Here is a 20,507-nt window from a genome sequence, read left to right as displayed (position 1 = left end):
GTATTCATTGTAAACTCATTTTAATCACTGCTCCTTTGTGCAAAAGCCTGTGTATATCCTGAAGAGGGTTTCAGGAGGGGCTGTGTTTTATCTTTGAAAGTTTAAAATCAAAGATGTCAAAGTTGCAGTAGGCCTTAACATTGGTACAAATAAAGACAACATGAAATACAGATTTATATAGTCTACATAAACATAAAAGAGACATTTTTTTATTTAGCTTATAGCTTTAGGCACATTTTTAATTAAATCTCACACAAAACTGTTGCAGCTGTGGGCTGTGATCCTATAAGAGAGGGCCTTCCTCTTCACTCTGCAAGCTAAAATGGGTAAAAACAAAGCTGTTTAATTAGTCATTATAGAGTTAATGAAAGTGAAAATGAAATATTCAAGAGCTACATGCCTTAGGACTAGCCTTGCTGCCCGGGTCTCTGGTCCGAGTACGTAGTTTATTCACTTGAGACTCTGCGATCTCGGCTCGTTCCTCAGCGTCGTCCAGCTCATGCTGGATCTTCTTGTACTTGGTCAAGTTGGTATTAGCTTGTTCCTCCTACATTACAATGAGCAGGAACCATCAGTGATGTTTTAAGTATGCAGTACCTGAGGTGTAGCATGTTAAGGTTTAATTGTAAACTCACCGCTTCCTCTGCTTGTCTCTTGTAGGTCTTAACTTTGGCCTGCAGCTTGTCTATAAGCTCCTGTAGACGAGCCATGTTCTTCCTGTCCTCCTCAGTCTGTAGAAACAGCAGGTGGTGGCACAGGCTTTATTCTTCCAGAATAGTGCAGCTCTTGAAGCCATTGAAGCAAGAATCTAAAGTGAATTTGTGCATCTCTCTGATGGAGTCTGTACCTGGTAGGTGAGCTCCTTGATCCTTCGCTCGTATTTGCGGACTCCCTTCTGGAATTCATTGCATTTTTTCTGCTCAGATTCTAGCTCACTCTCCAGGTCTCTGACCTTAAGGAAAGCAAAGGTAGAAGTTTACTTTATATTACAACACAAGACACCGCCAAGAGTCAGTCATGTTTTTCATGCAGCAATATTTTAACTTACCCTGCTTTCCAGTTTCTGGATTTGTTTCTTGCCTCCTTTTAGAGCGATCTGCTCGGCCTCATCCAGACGCATCTGCAGATCTTTGATGGTCTGCTCCATGTTCTTCTTCATACGTTCCAGGTGAGCGCTGGTCTCCTGCTCTTTCTTGAGCTCTTCTGCCATCATGGCAGCCTGCATGTTGAAGGCTTCATATTAAATTTCCTAAACACAATATTTAGCAAAAAACATCCACTCTATCCAAGACACTCACATCAGTGATGGCCTTTTTGGCTTTTTCTTCTGCATTTCTGCACTCCTGCACAGCATCATCCACCTCACTAGACAACGTGGAGATATCGCTCTCCAACTTTTTCTTTTGATTAAGCAGTGACGTGTTCTGGGGAAGAAGAAAAAATTATGGAAAATGATTATGTATTATTTATGGTCAATGATCGGAAGAACTGCCTTCTGCAAAGACTGATGGAAAATCTGGCCATTACCTGGGTATGCAGTAGGTTGACCCTCTCCGTGGTTTCCAGGAGCTCATACTCAGCCAGTTTGCGGGCGCGATCGTTCTGCTCCAGCTGGCTTCTGAGTTCTTCAACCTCAGCAGTCAGGAGGTTGTTTCTGCGTTCAGTAATGGCAACCTGTTCCTTCAGTTCTTCATTCTGGTGAATAGTCTCATCCAGCTCTATCTGAAGGTCCTTTTAATTTATATGACAGGAGGTTTTATGTTAGTTAGAGATGAGTTAGTGACCATTTGCTTAGGTCATTTTGCATACCTATAATATGGAAATACTCCAAACCTGTGTTTTATTTCCCACAATTATGATGCAATAATTAAAATATGTTTGTTATAATAAAAGCCACATTTACCTTAATTTGTGTCTGCAGGTTGCGGACCATTTTTTGGGACTCGGTGGCCAAGCGATTTGCATGGTTCAGCTGAACCTCCATTTCATTCAGGTCGCCCTCCATCTTCTTCTTCAACCTGATGGCTTCATTACGGGATTTTGCTTCTGCATCCAGGGTGGCTTGCATGGACTCTATGGCATGCTGATGGTTACGGCTAGAGAAGTTAAAGGTGGGTAAAGCAGTTAAGAAGCCTTGTAGTATAATTAATAATGGTTGTATAATGCAATGGAGTTATGGAAAATAATATTTCAATCATCAGTCTTCATCACTCATTGAGTAGAACTCACCGGAGATTGTCGATTTCCTCATCTTTCTCAGCCAGCTTCCTGTCAATGTCTGCTTTGATCTGGTTGAGCTTCAGCTGTGTACGTAGAGTCTTGCTCTCCTCATGCTCCAGAGTTCCCTGACACAAAAATATATAGGAGAATGTAATGAGAGAGTCCAAGTATCTTTAAATCCGTTTTGGTGTGATATTATTCTATATACTGTGGGCTAGTTTTATAAACCTTTTCAGCTAAATTAATTTCATTTATTTTTTTAATGGATTATTTCCAGTTAAAAAACTAAATGACAAAACAGAAAGGTATACATTTATTGTTTCCAGGAATCTCATGTATCATTAAGTCATTCTCTAAAATAATGAAATGCCTTTAACTGAAAATCTTTTTTTTTTAATCTTTTCATTTTACATTATTGACGCACTATTTTCCTTTTTTGATATTGTGCAGTTGCTTTGACACAATTTACATTGTTAAAAGCGCTATATGAATAAAGGTGACTTGACTTGACTCTAAAATAAAGTATTTTAGGTTTTAATTAAATCAAACCATTTTTCTTCAATACATGCACTATTTGTGACACAATTTGTATTGTTTAAAGCGCTATACAAATAATAGTGACTATTTAACCTTACCTAAAAAAATACCCAATAGGAAATTTACCACTCTGTTTTTTTTTTTCAATATCACAATAATAATCATTAAAATACTTCTCCTTTTGACACTAATGACATAATGTTTAAGTCAATGCACAAGTATATTTTCTATCATAACGTTAATGTGACTCAGGTTTTTTATTTCTGGTTTTCAACTACAAAAGTTTGCAGACACAAAGAAGATTCATACTTCAGCTTCCTCCAGGGCTGCTTTAATTTCAGTCTTCTCCAGGTCTAAGCCCTTCTTGATCTTCTCAAGCTCATGAATGGTCTTGCTTCCCTGGCCTATTTGGTCATTCAGGTCAGAAATCTCCTCTGTTAGAAACATGAAAAGTATTGATACGTCACATTTTGTGACTGATGATATACGTTAATATGATATTGCAGTTTGTTTCTCAATTCGTAATCCATAAAGCTCAAGACATACCCTGTAGATTTTTATTCTCCCGTTTGATGCTGTCCAGATGGTCCAGAGCCTCCTCATAAGAGTTCTTGAGTTTAAACAGCTCTGTGCTCAGATTACGAGACTCTTTCTGTGAAGACTCCAGCTCAGACTGACACTCCTCATACTTCTGCTTCCATTCAGCCAGAATCTTGTCAAATTGCCTCTGCTTCTTATCCAGGGCAACGGCGGCTGCATTAGAGCGCTCCAGATCTACTACGAGATCCTCAATCTCAGACTGCAGTCGATGTTTGGTCTTTTCTAGGGAGGAGCACTTTGCGTTTGATGCCTCGACTTGTTCCTCAGCCTCTTGGAGGCGGACGGCCAACTTCTTCCTGTCAATTTGTGGAATTTAATGATTCAGTTTTAGCTCGAATGAAGCCAGTCATTATTTCCTATCTAGTCCACACACTCACTTTGTTTCCTCAAGTTCCTCTGTCTTCTGTATGGCGTCTGTCTCATACTTGGTCCTCCATTGGGCGACTTCGGCATTGGCCTTGGACAGTGCACGCTGCAGCTCAGATTTGCCCTCTTGCTCTTCATCGTACTGTTCCCTCAGCAGATCACAGTCATGCCTGGATGATTGCAGGGCATGAGCCAAGGCATTCTTTGACTGAAAGGAGCAGATGCCAAAGACAAATCAAAAGTAGAAATTGGTTCCACATAAAGCAGGAACAAGTTGAGCAGTGAGACAAATAGTTTCTCTTACTTTGGTTTCTTCATCTAGCTGTTTCTTGAGCTCCTCAATGTTTTGGCTAAGGGAGTTTTTATTGCGCTGCAGTTGAGACACCAGAGCTTCATGCTCCTCCAGCTTTCTGCCCAGCTCAGCTGTATTATGTAAAAAATTTTACAGTTAGTAAGGATATTAGATGTCTCAAACCAACGCATAAATGTCTCAGGGGTTCTTGGTAAGTATGAATTTGTTTAGTAGGTAGTTTGTTTGTATACCGCTTTCAGCCTGAGCCCGGGCTCGCTGTGTGTTGGTGTCATTGAGTTGCCTTTGGAGATCCTCCACTTTGGCTTTTGATTCGTTCATCTGGTCCTCATAGAGGCGCCATGTTTTCTCAGTGGCAGCCTGTAATATTTTTATAAAATTAATAAATTTGTATGTATGTGTGTTTGTGTAGGAAATCAAAAACAGGTATACTATTTATGTGTGTACTACTATACTATTTAGTCATTTCAGTGAATATTACTAAGGCTGTCTGGTAATTTCGTGATGCGCAGATGTCTTGTGTATTGAATACATTTATGTGCTTATGTGCCTAAAGTTCAGTCTGAACTGGATAATAAGGCTTTCACGTTTTCTGCACCATCTGCTGTTATTTTATAGCAATCTGTCATTGTATTAAAAAGTTTTTACTACTCTTGGCAAATTTTATTGTCAAATTTAAGGGATTTGAATCTTTTGATTCTTAAGCCTTATTCATGTTTTAATTTTACAATAAGGATAAACTTGCAACATTAGTTCACAGCATTTATTCATTTAGGTTAATGTTAATTCATATATATACTACATATTATTGTGTTTTGTTCATTTCTGTTTGTTTATAATATATTCAATGATGTTAATTTATACAACTTGAATTGTTTCATTTAAAAAAACTTGACCCTCTAACACTCACACTCTCTATTCTATTTTTATTTATTTATTAAAACTAGACCCTCTATCACTAGCAGTCTCTATTCTTTTTCTATTCTATCTACTTGGTTTCTTTTTAGTTATTATAAAAATGACCCTCTATTACTAATGTTCTCTATTCTTTTTCTATTCTATCTACTTGTTTTCATTTTATTATATAAAAAACTGCTATGTGTACTGCATTAGACTAACAGAGACTTCTCATAGCACTTACATATTATTGCTCTTTTGTTGGTTTTGATTGCTTCTATTGTCCTCATTTGTACTGTAAGTCATTCGTAAATTACTATGGATAAAAGAGTCTGCTAAATGACTAAATGTATATGTAATGTAAATCTATAAATGTTTGAGTATATTTAAAAAAATTACATTAAGCCATATTTATAAAAGCAGTAAAAAATATTTTGTTGTAAATTTATCATACCCAATAACCTTATTGTATAAAATAATTTGATAAAAAAATAGTATATACAAACTAAGAGCATGCAAATAACTAAAAAGATTTAAACCTGAGCTCAACTGATCATCCCATGATTTTTCAATGTTAAAGTCAAAGCTAAATTAATACTAGTTAAATTAGATCAGAATGTGATGCAACATGGATCATATTTTCCACCTTGCTCTTTGCCAGCTGCTCTAAATTGGAGGTTAGGTCATCTGCCTCCATCTTGGCCTCACTTCTCTCCTTCTCCAACTTCTGTTTGACCCGCTGAAGGCTGTCAATTTTCTCACTCAGTTCAGCCACACTGTCTGCATGCTTTTTGCGCAGTGCGGCAGTCATAGCCTCGTGGTGCAATATGGCCTCCTCAAGGTCACGACGCAGTTTTAGAAAGTCTGCCTCCCGTTTCTTATTCATCTCAATTTGAGCTGACGTAGCACCTCCGGCTTCCTCGAGACGCTCGCTGAGCTCTTCAAGCTCTTTGGACGCATCACATCGCTGTTTCTCCATCTTCGCTCGGGTGGAATGATCTGCTTCCAGTTCCTCTTCGAGCTCCTCAATACGAGCCTTAAACACAATAAAAGAATGAATAAAAATGTTCTGATAGAGACAAACTCAGAAATCCAACAGTTCAGTTTGACTCGCCTGCAATTCCTTGATCTTCTTTTGAAGCTGAATGATGAGCACTTGCTCATCTTCAATTTTCGAACTGATCTGGTTCATTTCAAAATCTTTCCTATTAAAAAAAAAGACAATATAAGAACAGAAATATTTTACAGCATCCTGTTATGTGATATTTTCTTACTTCTTTAGCTTTTCCTCTAATTGCTGCTTGTCATTTTCAAGGTCCATGACAGACTCCATTGCCAGCTTGAGATCGCCCTCCAGCTTGCGTTTGGCCCGTTCCAGGTCCATTCGCAATTTCTTCTCCTGTTCCAAAGACCCTTCCAACTAAAACATGGAATTATAGTGTATTACTGATTTCTGATTTATTCTTCTGTTTGGAACTGTGAACATTTATCCAACTTACATCATCTACTTGCTGCTCCAACTTGGCTTTGGCCTTAGTCAGAGTGTTGACTTTGTCTTCCTCTGTCTGCAAGTCATCCAACGTCTGCTGCTGACTCTCCTGTAGGGCCTTCTTCTCTTTAGTGAGCTTCAGAATAGTTCCATCCAAAGCTGCCATCTCTTCTATCAGATTTTTTACCTATGAAAAGAGACTTTAATTAGTTTAACAGACTTCACAGTGGCTCAACAACAAAGCTTGACTTTCATTTTCGTCAACAGAATGGGCTCACCTTGTTTTCAGTGGCATGCTTTTCCTTCTCTACCTTGGCCAAGGTTATCTCCAGATCATCAATGTCCTTTTTCAGCTCAGCGCACTCATCCTCCAGCTTGCGTTTTTTTGCAAGAACTGTAGCATTCATCTCCTCTTCGTCTTCCAGGCGTTCTGTCATTTCCTTCATTTTGGCTTCAAGTTGAATCTTGGTCTTGATGAGCAGGTCACAACGGTCCTCTGCATCTACCAGGTTATCCTGCTCCTGTTGAGCGATTAGAAAGTAAATTTAAGCAATTTAACATTTGAATATGTACAATTAATTTTATTCTTTTTGGACTATTTCATAATTTGTTGGGTAATTTGCATTAAAACTCAATCCTTTTCATCATTTTCTTTCCTTTAAACCTAAATAGATTATTTAGATCATGGATCATGTCAAAATTGGTGTCTTGGAGAAGAATAGTTTTATACTTTTATGCATTCAGCTATTTTTTTTAATAAATTTCTCCTGCACTTGAGTCTTTTTGGCAAACGGTATGAAACTGTACAAAATGTCCTGCTGTAACACAGTAAAATGTGAAAATGTGTGGTGATTGTGAGCAAACAGCACGATTGCCATTGATACTCACTGCCTGAAGCTGCAGGGAAAGGTCATTCTTCTCTTGGATCAGGCTGACCTGTTTCTCTTCCAGTTCCTTACGTTTGGATTCTGATTTCTCTAGTGCCTCCTTTAGCTTCAGGAACTCGTCTTTTAGGGCGGTCAGCTCTGTTTCTGTGGCGGCGCTCCTCAGCAGGGGCTTGATTTTGAAGAAAAGTTTCATCCACGGCCAGTTCTTCACGATGTTGAAGGCCCGGATATTCCACTGGATGATCATAAGAGCTTCCCTAATGACAGGAGGCAGGTATAATTAGGTATAGGTATTGTCTCTTTAAGGCATGCCAGTCCACTTGGTGGCCATCTTGGTGATATAATTATAGCTCCTATATAGTTGAATGAGAAAATACCTAAAATTATTAGTATTAAGTTTTACATTTTTGTTTCTTTATTTCTAAACTGTACTAAAATACGGTATTTTTCAGCCTGGTCCAGTTACATCACGTGATTGGCTTCCATTCTTACAGCCGCTATATTGAGTGGCTTTGCGCAATCCTCTTGTTTTTAAAAAAATACAATGTCCATTTTAGTTTTAGAGTTATTGCAACATTAATATTTTTGCAGTCATATCATTCATCCATACTTAGACTATTAAAAACATTGTGTTAACCACATGAGCCCACAAACTATTAATGCATCAGTGTTGTTTTATTTTCATTTTATACTGTTATAGTATTTATTAATATTTGGAATTAGCGTTTATTTTTATATTTTCAGTTTTCATTTTAATTTTAAGATTTTGTATGTATTTTGTTGTGCTTTCTATGTCATTTTTGTATATTATTGTAATAATCCTGTTTTAATATATTTTTTATATTTCTAATTAGCTTTGTTTTAATTTCAGTTTTAGCTTTAGTAAGTTTAGTACTTCAACTAAAACTTATTTTAATTCAGTGAGTTGCCAAGCCAGTTTTGTAATGTTCTAATATTAATATTTAATTTCTTGTTATTTGAACCTTATTTTAGTTAGTGAAATTGATTTAAATAGTTTTAGTCAACAACAACAACACTGATCATGGGAAGACTGTGTCACCCCCATATGACCCACTGGCTTACGTCCATGAATGCATGAAACGAGGCTCATTTTAGTTCATCTATTACTGGGGCGACTTTCAGATGTCATGCACTTGCTTTCACAGTACTGTGGTTATATGTTAGCAGATGACGGCAGAGAATTCGGTCTGATCAAATAGCTGCCATGCATCTGTGCTGCAGGCCACCCAAAAGGTGAAGTGCCTAATATTTATTTAGAAACTGAGGCCTTCTGTGAAGCAGTGGCTTTAATCCTTTGCCAGTCTGCAGTTATGCTTTCAATGTGGTCCTTTAGAGGAACAGGCGCCTTGGCAAAACAGGCCTTTGAGCAGGGAGCTGGCCTGTATTTTTAGTGGGGAGTGGGGTGAGCAGCTGCCATGTGACTCACTGGGCTTCTGGGCTTTAAGGACACCGTCTGCATTGTCTAATAAGGGGAAGGGTGGAGGTTATGGATATGGGCATGGAGAACCTCGCGTTTCACAGAGAGTGTCGGAGCATATGAAGGGTCTCGGCCACACATGAACACATGGACAAATGCATGTCTGAAGACACACGCCTCACACACTCCATCCATGGCCCAAAAATATCTCTCATATGTTGAGGGTTGAGAGATATCATGTGACAATAGCTTGTTGCTAACTTTATTTGAAGTAAACCTGGTGGATATCAGTATAGTTTGTGAATATTTGTGTCGGACGGCATCAATAATATGGAGAATATAAGCATATAGAAGCCTTTTTCTCCATTCAAGTGGATTGAAACCATGTAAGAGCTAATAGTAGGGTAAAGCTGTGTTCACATTTATGGTTGTTTGGTGAATTGTCATAGTCAAAATCAAGTAATTTCAATAGAAATCCACATGACCAGGAATTTCGTGGTAGGGCAAAAGATTTCCAATATGCAGATTTCACATCAGATTCAAGTTGGTCATGTGAATTCATTGCTCTGACCAACAGAAAGATGCTTGGTTTGAAAGTGATGTCTATGTGCTTCAGACCTTTTTGCTTGAGAAATTTTGCTAATAAGTCTGAATATGTAACTTCATATTTTATATTGAGAAAATCTCTAAATCAATATGCAGTTACCCCAAAATGTATTTTGCCACTTAAACTACACTTAAAATATATACATTTCTTTACATTTTGCATTAAGTATGACAGTATAAAACCAAGTGCCATCTTTAAACAAATTATGCTTTTTTCAGGAATAACTCAATGTGTCAAAGTAATTTTTGGGGGTGGATGTTTCACTAACTATCTGACATAAGACATTTGTTGTGAAATATCTTTCTTTAAAATAATTGGAACCTGTTTGGAAATGTTATCTAATGCAATTATTTGTATTCATTTTTAAGTGTGACTTAAATATCCAAATATGCTTGGGGCCACTGTAATTTAATCTTAGTTTACTTTTCTTTTCTTTTTTTTTTGCATAGAATCATGTATTACTTCCTCTCCATCATCTTCTTCAGCTCCGTCCTCATGATCTTGCCGCGGCTAGCGGCCTGCAGTAGAGTGAGAACTTTAGCCAGACGCTCGTCCCTCATCTCCTCCAGGTGTCCCAGCAGACCAGCTTTAAAGAACACCTGTAATGCAGAGACACAGACGGGTTGATTTAGCCCATTTTGTCTTGTGTACAGAGTTAACCTGTTATTGATGTCCCATTGCTTGAGGCTGAAAGCAACAAGCTTTTACTGGCTTAAGTCTGACTTGCCTTAGTATGTCCAAATCTATACTGATTATGGTCGATATCCAGTGAAGCCAGAAGTTTCTCTGCAGCCATCCTGCTGTCAACAAACTTGTCATCAGGGATTGCATGAGGATTCAGAATGCGATACCTGTGAAAAGGAGGAATATAGATATCCTTATTGTTTATTTTTATTCACTATTTTTTATCATTATCATCTGCAAACTAGGTTGTTCCAGATTTAACTGATGTGCAGAAATTTGTACTATTTAACAACTGGCTCATTATCAAGCTGACTTCTCACAAGCCACTGAAGGTTAAAGATGAAGTGAGCAATTGTATTATGTTGAAAAACTCAAAATGCCAGTTTATTGAGAATAAACAGCTTTAAGCCAGTCATTCATACATTAATTTCCATAAAATGAAGACACTTGTGGCTCTGTGATGTTTTCAGAATATTTCGGAAATAACTGAATCAAATAATCAAACATAAATAATTTGTTTAAGCAATATGATCCAAATTTTGGCCCCACTAAAAGGTGGTAAGAGATTTTGAGAACATTTTGGAAACCATTTTTTTTTTCAATTGCATTTAGTGCCACTAGCACCCCAGAAATAACACAGTTTAACTTGTAACCACGATGCCTTCAAAATTCATTTTTGTTGGTGAACAGCAAATCATTACATTGATCAAAACATGTTAACACAGGGAAATTATACTTTCTAAAAGTAAAGGAATATCAAGATTTTATTGTACAACCCGAATTCCGGAAGTTTTTTTTAAATTTGAATAAAATGAAAACTAAAAGAATTTCAAATCACGAGCCAATATTTTATTCACAATAGAACATAGATAACATAATAAATGTTTAAACTGAGAAATTGTAAAATTTTATGCACAAAATGAGCTCATTTCAAATTTGATGCATGCTACAGGTCTCAAAATAGTTGGGACGGGGACATGTTTGCCATGGTGTAGCACCTCCTCTTCTTTTCAAAACAGTTTGAAGACGTCTGGACATCGAGATTATGAGTTTCTGGAGTTTTGGTGTTGGAATTTGGTTCCATTCTTTCCTGATATACGTTTCCAGCTGCTGAAGAGTTTGTGGTTGTCTTTTATGTATTTTTCATTTAATGATGTGCCAAATGTTCTCTATAGGTGAAAGATCTGGACTGCAGGCAAGCCAATTCAGCACCCGGACTCTATCGTAAGCCATGATATTGTAATAGCTGCAGCTGTAATAGTTGTAATAGGTTTTGCATTGTCCTGCTGAAATACTCAAGGCCTTCCCTGAAATACACGTCGTCTGGAGGGGAGCATATGTTGCTCTAAAACCTTTATATACTTTTCAGCATTCATAATGCCTACCAAAACATGCAAGTTTCCCATACCGTAGGCACTTATGCACCTCCATACCATCAGAGATGCTGGCTTTTGAACTGAACGCTGATAACACGCTGGAAGGTCCGTGATTTCCAACAAGAATGTTAAATTTGGACTCGTCTGACCTTAGAACACTTTTCCACTTTGAAACGGTCCATTTCAAATGAGCCTTGGCCCACAGGATACAACGGCGCTTCTGGACCGTGTTCACATGTGGCTTCCTTTTTGCATGATAGAGCTTTAGATGGCATCTGCAGATGGCACGGAGGATTGTGTTTACCGACAGTGGTTTCTGGAAGTATTCCTGGGACCATTTAGTAATGTTGATGACAGAATCACGCTGATGAGTGATGCAGTGTCGTCTGAGGGCCCAAAGACCATGGGCATCCAACAAAGGTCTTCAGCCTTGTCCCTTACGCACAGAGATTTCTCCACTCTTTTGATGATGTTATGCACTGTAGATGATGAGATTTGCAAAGCCTTTGCAATTTGATGTTGAGGAACGTTGTTTTTAAAGTATTCCACAATCTTTTTACGCACTATTTCACAGATTGGAGAGCCTCTACCCATCTTTACTTCTAAGAGACTCTGTCTCTCTAAGACATCCCTTTTATAGCTAATCATGTTACAGACCTGATGTCAGTTAACTTAATTAGTTGCTAGATGTTCTCCCAGCTCTTTTCAAAATGTCTTGCTTTTTCAGCCCTTTGTTGGTCCGTGCCAACTTTTTTGAGACCTGTAGCAGGCATCAAATTTGAAATGAGCTCATTTAGTGGATAAAAGTTTAAAATTTATTGTAGTTCATTGTGCATTTTTTGATGTTCTCAAGAATACACAAGATGTGTCAATAGTAGCTCTTCTTACCGTTGTTTGAAATCGGCATAAAGAATTCTGTTAGGAAATCCCTTCCTGCAAATGCGAATGCCCTCCAAGACTCCGTTACAGCGCAACTGGTGCAGCACCAGGTAAGCATTCATGATACCTGCAAAAATATGAAAATGTTTCAGTTAGACATTTGCACTGAGGTTTTGCAACTTCTCTTTCAGAGAAGTTTGCAAGATTCTCTTTCAGGTTGTTTCAGTGTAAAACTAAGCTGTGAAATTGTTTGATGCTCAAAAATAGTGATTCCCATCATAATCCTGTCAGTTTGGATGTGTTGAAGCGCTCATTGGTTACAACACCTGGTGTTTTGGTCTCATTGGGGATAATGCAGCGCACAAAATGGGGCTGAGTGCTCCGCAAGTTTGTCATCAGCTTGTTGAGATTCTCCTGTAGTTGGAGAAACAGAAACTGTCATAAACTCCTCTAAGTACTATTGTACAGAAGTTCTTAACCTTTTAGACCGCACAAAGCAAATGCAATCAATAATAACATATGCAAAAGTGTCCTTCTCCAAAACATTGTCGGATGTGTTCTTAGACTTACCCTGAGTTGTTGATGATCTTTGTGGAAACAGATAGAACAGGAGCCAGCACAGACTTAAAGTGATGTTCATGTGTCATTTCTCTAAACATCACTGCAAGTCTTAACTGCCTCCCTCTCGGTACTGAAGAGTTTTGATTTTCTTGTTTTAATGACCATGACTATCTGTCCATCTGTTGTTACTAACTAATTTGCAACAAGTGCAGTAATGTCTGGTCATATTCCTACCTTGTGTAGCTGTGACACTGTCTGGAAGGAAGCACCCTTTTTCCTCTTTTCCTTGCCGCCTGTTTTTGTGTCAGAGGCTAAAAGGTAAAAGTTGTATTTAGGAGTATTTTATGGTTTAGAAGAGAATGGTTGCATATTTCAGGTAGACTGTGGGGTATATTTACCTGAGTCAGAGCTAACATAATTCTCATATAGACTGCCCAGAAGCTTGTTGGCTGATTTCTGGAAACAAGCTACCACCGTTTCATTCAGGGGGTCTTTGTTTTTGTCTAACCAACCAATAATATTATATGGCACCTGAAATTCAGATAAAAAAAAAAATCAATATCTACATTAAAATGATATCATAAGAGGGCACTTTCCAGCTTGCCAGAATGGAAGTCCAGCTTAAACCAGAAAACTGACTGGCTTGAGTTGTTTTTCAGTACAAAAAGCACCAAGAATAATCTAAAATGCATCATAAATACCTGTAATATTTCAAGTGCTGCCTAAGTGACTTAAATTTTGTCTTATTGGAGCTCTATTATTGGTAGAAACTCACCACTCCTGCATAGTGCACTAGCTCAAAATGAGCCTCATATTTTCTCTTCTTGTCAGGCCTTGGCTTTTGGAAATTGGCAGATTTGCCAAGGTGATTGTCAAACAGCTTTGCCTTGAAGCTGTTGTCAGTAGCTTTAGGAAACATGCACTCCTCTTCAAGGATGGACATGATTCCTAAGGGCTAACAAAGAGAAAACAGCTCAGAAGGCATTTTTTTTTTAATTATTACTGTATTCATCTCATTGTTTTAAGTCCAATAAAAAAAACCTTTTCAATAAGGTCTATGCAGGCCTGGAGGTCAAGACCAAAGTCGATAAAGGTCCACTCAATGCCCTCCCTTTTGTACTCCTCTTGTTCCAGGATGAACATGTGGTGGTTGAAAAACTGTTGCAGTTTCTCATTGGTGAAGTTGATGCAGAGCTGCTCGAAGCTGTTGAGCTGTTGAGAGAATCCACATGACAGATGCACAAGTGTGAATGCCGACGGAAATCTAGATAAGTGCGGTGTGGAATTTCGAGAGTCACTCACCTCAAAGATCTCAAAGCCGGCAATGTCCAGCACTCCGATAAAGAACTGGCGTGGGAGAACGGTGTAGAGCGTCCTATTTATACGCCCCACCAACCACTTGAACATGCGGTCATAAGTGGCTTTGGCCAGAGCTCCCAAGGCAAAGTTAACCTGGTGGAGCCACACAATATGTGTGGAGCACATGAAGATCACAGCTGTCACTCACATGGATTGCAACAGTTGCCTAGATACCAGGCTGATTTGTCAGGCTGCTTTATTCCTTGTATCTTAGTAGATCAACAGTAAATGTAAGTGGTTTCAACATGCGTTATTATTGCCATAGCAAAATAATTCTGTTTTTGTAGCTATAGACATGCATCCACCGAGGACGGGTTTTGGGAACATTTCTCACCTGTTCGACATTCTGTCCCTTAACCACATACTCGTTGCCCACCTTCACTCTAGGGTGCAGAAGACCCTTTATGAGGTCTGCTGAGCTAACACCCATCAGATAGGAGGCCTTATCAGCACCTGGAAAGATTATTTCATTGAAGCTATGGACCATCTTTAACTGTAATACTCTAATAATGACTAACTAGATTCTAGATTTACACTCACTTTCAGTGCCATCGGCCTCTGCCTGCTCTTCCCTCTGCTTCTGTTTGAATTTCATGTTCCCGAAGTGCATGATGGCCCCTACTATTTTATAGCAGCCGTACTTTTCTTCTGGAGTGAAGCCAAGGATATCCATGGCATGCTGGATGGGCAAGAGAATGATATTGTAAGGTTTTTTTAATTTGGTTTTAGAGGTGATGAGAGATTTTAAAGCTTACATCAGTAGCCATAAGCTCCTGCCCGTCATCCATATTATCTACCGTTGTCACTCCTTGGGAGCAAAAATGGTAGTCATAGGGGTTTGAAGAGATCAGAAGCATGTCTGAAATCCACAAGTAAAGAATAAATGCATTAATAATATGGCAATAAAATATTGTTGTATTTGTCATTTGTAATTGTATAGCATTTATCTTACCAAGAAGTTCAGGCTTCTTTTGTGACATTATCTGGTAGTAGATGTGGTAACTACGCTCTCCAGGCTGCTGAAATATCACTCTGGAATTTTCCAGAAGATCTTGAGAAATAATTTGAAAAATCTCTGCACTGTGAGTTTATACATTTTGGAATGACATGAACTGGAGGGCCATTCTTTGAATCATTTACTTACATATATCAATATCAGCGGAAGCCAGTTTCCCTGTTGGTCCAAAATGGATCCTGATGAACTTACCCTATAGAGGGATATAAGGAAATACGCCATGGTTGAATCAACAATGCTTGATAGTTTAATTTTACAACGTGGTAACAGGTCTTTACTTGTAAGTAAATGGAATTTAGACGCAAAAACTAAAATTTTGGTCTATATATCTTTTGTGACGTATTGTCAAGTATGGTGACCCATACTCGAAATTGGTGCTCTGCGTTTAACCCATCCAAGTGCACACACACAGCAGTGAGTAGTGAACAAATGCACACACACACACACACACACACCGTGAACACACACCCGGAGCAGTGGGCAGCCATGCTGCGGCGCCCGGGGAGCAATTGGGGGTTCGGTGCCTTGCTCAAGGGCACCTCAGTCGTGGTATCGAGGGTGGAGAGTGCGCTGTACATTCACTCCCCCCACCTACAATCCCTGCCGGCCGGGGACTCGAACCCGCAACCTTTCGATTACGAGTCCGACTGGTTGCGGGTTCGAGTCCCCGGCCGTGTGTCAAATATATAGTGTCAAATACTCACAAAACGGGACGAGTTGTCATTCCTCAATGTCTTGGCATTTCCAAAAGCCTCCATTGCAGGATTAGCTTCAATAATCTGGTCTTCTAAAGTACCCTGAGAAACATAATTTTATAATTGATAAATTTTTTAGCTTTATTTGTTGCAGTTTATGCAGTATGTCCCCACGTTTTAAGATATACTCACCCCTGTTTTAGTGGCAGGGGCCTTAAAACATAAAACAACAACAAATAAAAATAGATTTTTTTTGTAAAAGAGCACATTTCTCATCTTCTGTTATTATATTTTATTGTTAATATTTCATTCTATATTTAACAGCCTGATTATTTAATGTGAATGCAATATAATGCAGTTTTTTTTTTACAAATTTAAAAAAGTATTATACAATGCTAGTCAACAGTCGTCAAAAGACTTGTATTATAACTGAAAATGCTAATTCATAGACAAACGTGGAATAAGAATGAAAAATGGGGCAACATTTTGTTAGCTCACATCAAATACATCAAAGTATTTAACAATCACACCCTTTTATAATCAGAGAAAAAAATTATTCTGTGAACAATGGATTTAAAAATGAAGACAAAAAGCTGAAATCAAGGAAACTGAAAGGTTGGGCCTGCTTGAAACAGAAAAAAGGAAAGCTTAAATGTTAATCACGAATTTGTTTCACAGAAAAACTTCAAGAAAAAGGAAGAAAAGAAAAATGCAGGAGATGATGTGCTGGGGTTAAGCTATAGAAGACACATGGAGTCAGGTTCACCCCACAAAAACATTTGGGAAAATTAGCCAAAAGATAAATGCAAATGGAAGGGATAGTCAAACCTCAGTCTGGATGTCCATAAGTTAACTTTGTCACAATACATAGTAATTTCACTGTAAAAATGCACTGGACACCTAGATGAGGAGCGACTTCACAATGAAATTACAAACACTTGCCAGCATGAGAGGTATAAAAAAGAAAAAGAAAAAAAAAAGCTGATTGAAAAAGAAGAGGGAGATGATTTGAGGGAAACCGAGAGAGCTTGCATCTTACTCCTTTTTTAGTCGGTGCCTCACCCAGAGCCGCTACTATGGCAAAATACTGAATTACACGTTTCGTGTTTACTGTTTTGCCAGCACCAGATTCTCCGCTATGAGTATCAAGAAATGATTTAATGATAAGACATTTGAAAAACAAAAAAGAAAGAAAAATACCACAGCAAAGAACATTACAAAAAAAACAGTGCAACAAAATGTTCTATAAAGAAACAAAAATCAAAAGTTGGACGTGTAATCTGAAAAATTACATTCTCAGTGGCTGAATATTTTTCCACACTGAAAATGTCTCTCATCTCAGCAATACAGAATGTGTACAGGTATGTCAAAACTTACGTGATTAGCATGGACTGATTCTCACGATCTGTGGGGGTAAACAATAACACATTTGTTTCAGGTCATAAGTGTGAAATTATCCCTCCTGTAAATTACTGTAGAGGGCAGAAACAAACAATCCTTTAATGTAATACTTACTGCGCAACATTTCATTGTAGGCATTGTCAGCGATGGAATAGATGTGAGGTGGAGCCTCGGAGCGGCGTTTGCCTTTGTAGGCAGCCACTACAGGGGCCGTGTAGACGGGAAGCCATTTATATGGGTTCACGGTCACACAGAAAAGTCCAGAATATGTCTGCCATGAGAAGATTTGACAAAAGTAATCTCAGGTATCGTATCCAGTCAGGATAAATTACACAATTCTTCAGGCCAGAGGACATCAACCTTTTTCAAGCCTTGGTGGATATAGAGATGAAGCAGACGGTTGTATTATGATGCTTAAATTACAAAGCCAAAAAATATTTACTGGTCATATGTACAAAATCTGTACTCTTATTTTTAAAATCGAAGTGGCAATGATATTTCTAGCCGAATTTTGGGTTAAAGACCACTACATTAACTTTCTTTCTCATAATGTGTTTTTTTATTATGAAATATAACTATTTGATGAGGTGGTGTTTTCACGTAAATTCGTATAATTTGATTCATACAAAAATGTAACAATAAAGCAAGAAGGTCCACCCGTAAACCTAACCATCAGTGGGCTGCAAGCTGATCGTACAAAAACACATGAGATTGTAAAAAATTGAACTAATCTGCTATAACATAACACTTACAAATTGCCATATGAGTGTGCTGTTATATCTCAAAATAAGACTTTTTCCTATGCTAATTTGACTATTTACTTTAAATATGGACTTTCATATTTTAGTTATGAAACATAACTTAACTTCCCAAAACATAACTTCCCTTAGATTACTTTATGAAGTGCTTTAACTGTGGCAGTTGTAAAGGACATGCCTCTAGGGAATTCACTTGTATTTGTCCCTTGGCAAAGGCAAGTGTTAAATTCATTACTGTGACTGTAAAGTTCTATGAATAGTGCCGCCCCTCTGTGTTTAATGCTCAGGTCAAGTTATTTGTGGCATCAAAGATTAGTGAGAAAGGGCAGATCTTTTCTTTGCTTTGAGTTGTGATGTGATGGTACCAACATAGATCATCCAACTGCTGTAGCGCCTCCGCAGATTATAGAGCACCGAAGCCTCATTCAGGTGTGTGAGCATGGCCATGTCCTCTATCATGTCAAATTTAGGAGGGTTCATCTGTTGAATGCCATCCTCCTTCACAGTTAAACACTGCAGGATTTAAGCAGGGTCAGAGCAGGATTATAGATAACATGGGACAGGAAAATAATTAATAATATGATCCATTATTAAAGGGAATATTTGATTCTTATTGGTTAATTGCGCACTCAAATATTTGTTAAATTATTTTGAAATGACCGCTAAACTGGATCACTGTAGCTCATGTCAACAAAGCAGAGCTACGTCCATAGCACTCCGCCGTCCTTGTCTTTTCATTCTAGCGCACTTAAAAATAGTTAGTGGCGCCATCTGGCGACTTAAAACTGTTACTACTGCCGCTTGTAATGACAAATAGCCTCAGCAGAAGGAAGTATGTAAAAGTGTGTAAATGTGTTAAACGCGGTTAAGTGAATAAATGGCTGGAAGCTCAGATCAGAAGAACATCAGGATACAGAGTGGACGATGAAAAGTTCAAATAGTTAACTTGGAGAAAGACAAGCTACATTGCCGACTAACATGATAGTTAACGTTACTCCATCTGTATTAGCCTACTACTACTAAAGCCTATAATTAAATGTTCCGCAGTGCTCGTATTTTGCATTGTTTTTCTTAGCTATGAAAAGCTTTAAACTAGCCTAATTTAGCCTACATGTAAACTAGTTTAAATTCAAAACAATATTTCATGTTCGTTTATTTATTAATAAAAAATATCCTATCGCCATTAATGCAATTGCAAAACCATTATTACAATTTAATTTCATTAATTGAGATCTAAACCATTCAGAAGCACTATTAGCCTGATAATGAAGCAAAAGTTTGTTTATATTGACATATCTACAAATCGTTCAATTCGGATGTCCTCATATTGTTTTGACATGATAAATTCAATTTTACTAAAAAGTGTTACCTTCCCGTCCTTGGTCTCAACGATGACTTTGTCAGCATCAATCTCCTTGATTTCCACCTCAATGTACGCGTCCTTTTCATCTGGTATCCAAGCGCGCTTCTTTCCTGCGCGCAAGGGAGGCTTTCAGTGATCAATATCCAGGCGCCGACAAAGTTTTTCTTTGTTTTGTTTGTTAGAAATCCAATCATTCAATGCCAGATTTATCTCAATATGCCCTTTTCAAGATTACAGGTTAAGAGCCTAACATGCAATTACGAACACCAAAAATCCGCCGCGTAAACAAGATGGCAAGTATTTCATAGAGAATAGAAATGTTTGTATCCGCCGTAAAACATTTGTTGAAGTCAGTTGAAAATGTATCTCAAGTACCATCAAACGCCACAGTTTGCGCTGCCAGCAGCTCCAGGTCGGATTTGCGCAGAAACGGAGCAGCTTCTCCAAACTCTTTCATATCCAGTAATCTCGACATGATGATAAATCCACCGCTACTTACTGAAGGCAAAACTTTACAGATAACCATAAAAGAAGACACATATTTTAGTTTACACTTCAAAATGAAATAATTAAAAAATTAAAAATATTATATTATGTTGACAAAAAAGAAATGCAAAACACAAACTTGTAAACATTGCAGGAATAATCACAATTAGCCTACTGTTTAAATGTCTATTCCAGGAGGTAAGTTATGTTATAGCTATAAAACAAAGCATTTCATCATTGACCGAAAATTAGATTTTTAGTTTTGATGGCATTTTATGATTTGTTATTATTGTAGCATTATAAACAAATGATCAAGCAAATTAAATTAGTTAATGTGTCCAGTCATAATTTGCTAACTGACCTTAACACGGACTGAATGGGTGGAGTGGGCAAACTCCTTTTATCATCTCCTCCAAGGTCATGGTCACAAAAATGATCATGTGTCACCTCCTCCAGAGCCTATTGGTGCTTACTGTGTGCCCAAATTGACACAAAAGGGCAAGCCGCATTTTTATCTTAACACAAACCCATGCTTAGTTATTTTTATAGCAGGATTATATTTTGGAGGGCACTGATTGT

General features: G+C 38.0%; 1 protein-coding gene across 2 annotated transcripts; it reads right to left on the bottom strand.

Annotated features, from left to right (window-relative positions):
- Positions 1-5: 5 nt before the first annotated feature.
- Positions 6-20,302, bottom strand: LOC306855170 (myosin-7-like). 2 transcript variants are annotated; one of them, XM_079393648.1, is made up of 42 exons: positions 19,818-20,302; positions 19,449-19,552; positions 18,449-18,592; positions 17,436-17,592; positions 17,298-17,325; positions 16,960-17,056; positions 16,113-16,133; positions 15,930-16,022; positions 15,355-15,418; positions 15,163-15,261; positions 14,966-15,069; positions 14,751-14,889; positions 14,545-14,663; positions 14,154-14,303; positions 13,893-14,063; positions 13,627-13,806; positions 13,250-13,382; positions 13,086-13,162; positions 12,617-12,704; positions 12,300-12,417; positions 10,079-10,202; positions 9,814-9,950; positions 7,308-7,563; positions 6,698-6,940; positions 6,430-6,606; positions 6,205-6,350; positions 6,045-6,135; positions 5,577-5,966; positions 4,267-4,393; positions 4,028-4,146; positions 3,735-3,931; positions 3,304-3,653; positions 3,067-3,191; positions 2,230-2,345; positions 1,904-2,096; positions 1,528-1,731; positions 1,299-1,424; positions 1,049-1,219; positions 848-952; positions 636-731; positions 401-547; positions 6-317 (listed from the first exon to the last, which is right to left on the bottom strand). In XM_079393648.1, the coding sequence occupies exons 1-42, from the start codon at positions 19,966-19,968 to the stop codon at positions 306-308; spliced, it is 5,889 nt and encodes a 1,962-aa protein (XP_079249774.1). In that variant the 5' UTR covers positions 19,969-20,302; the 3' UTR covers positions 6-305. The 2 variants fall into 2 exon arrangements, with proteins under 2 accessions (XP_079249774.1, XP_079249773.1); XM_079393647.1 differs by lacking the exons at positions 16,113-16,133; positions 16,960-17,056; positions 17,298-17,325; ... (2 more) ...; positions 19,449-19,552; positions 19,818-20,302 and having other exon boundaries at positions 15,163-15,242; positions 15,930-16,110.
- Between the last annotated feature and the right edge of the window lie 205 nt (positions 20,303-20,507).

This window comes from Barbus barbus, assembly GCF_936440315.1.
Source record: "Barbus barbus genome assembly, chromosome: 35".
In the NCBI taxonomy this organism is placed as follows: domain Eukaryota; kingdom Metazoa; phylum Chordata; class Actinopteri; order Cypriniformes; family Cyprinidae; genus Barbus; species Barbus barbus.
This window is presented reverse-complemented; position numbering and strand designations above follow the sequence as displayed.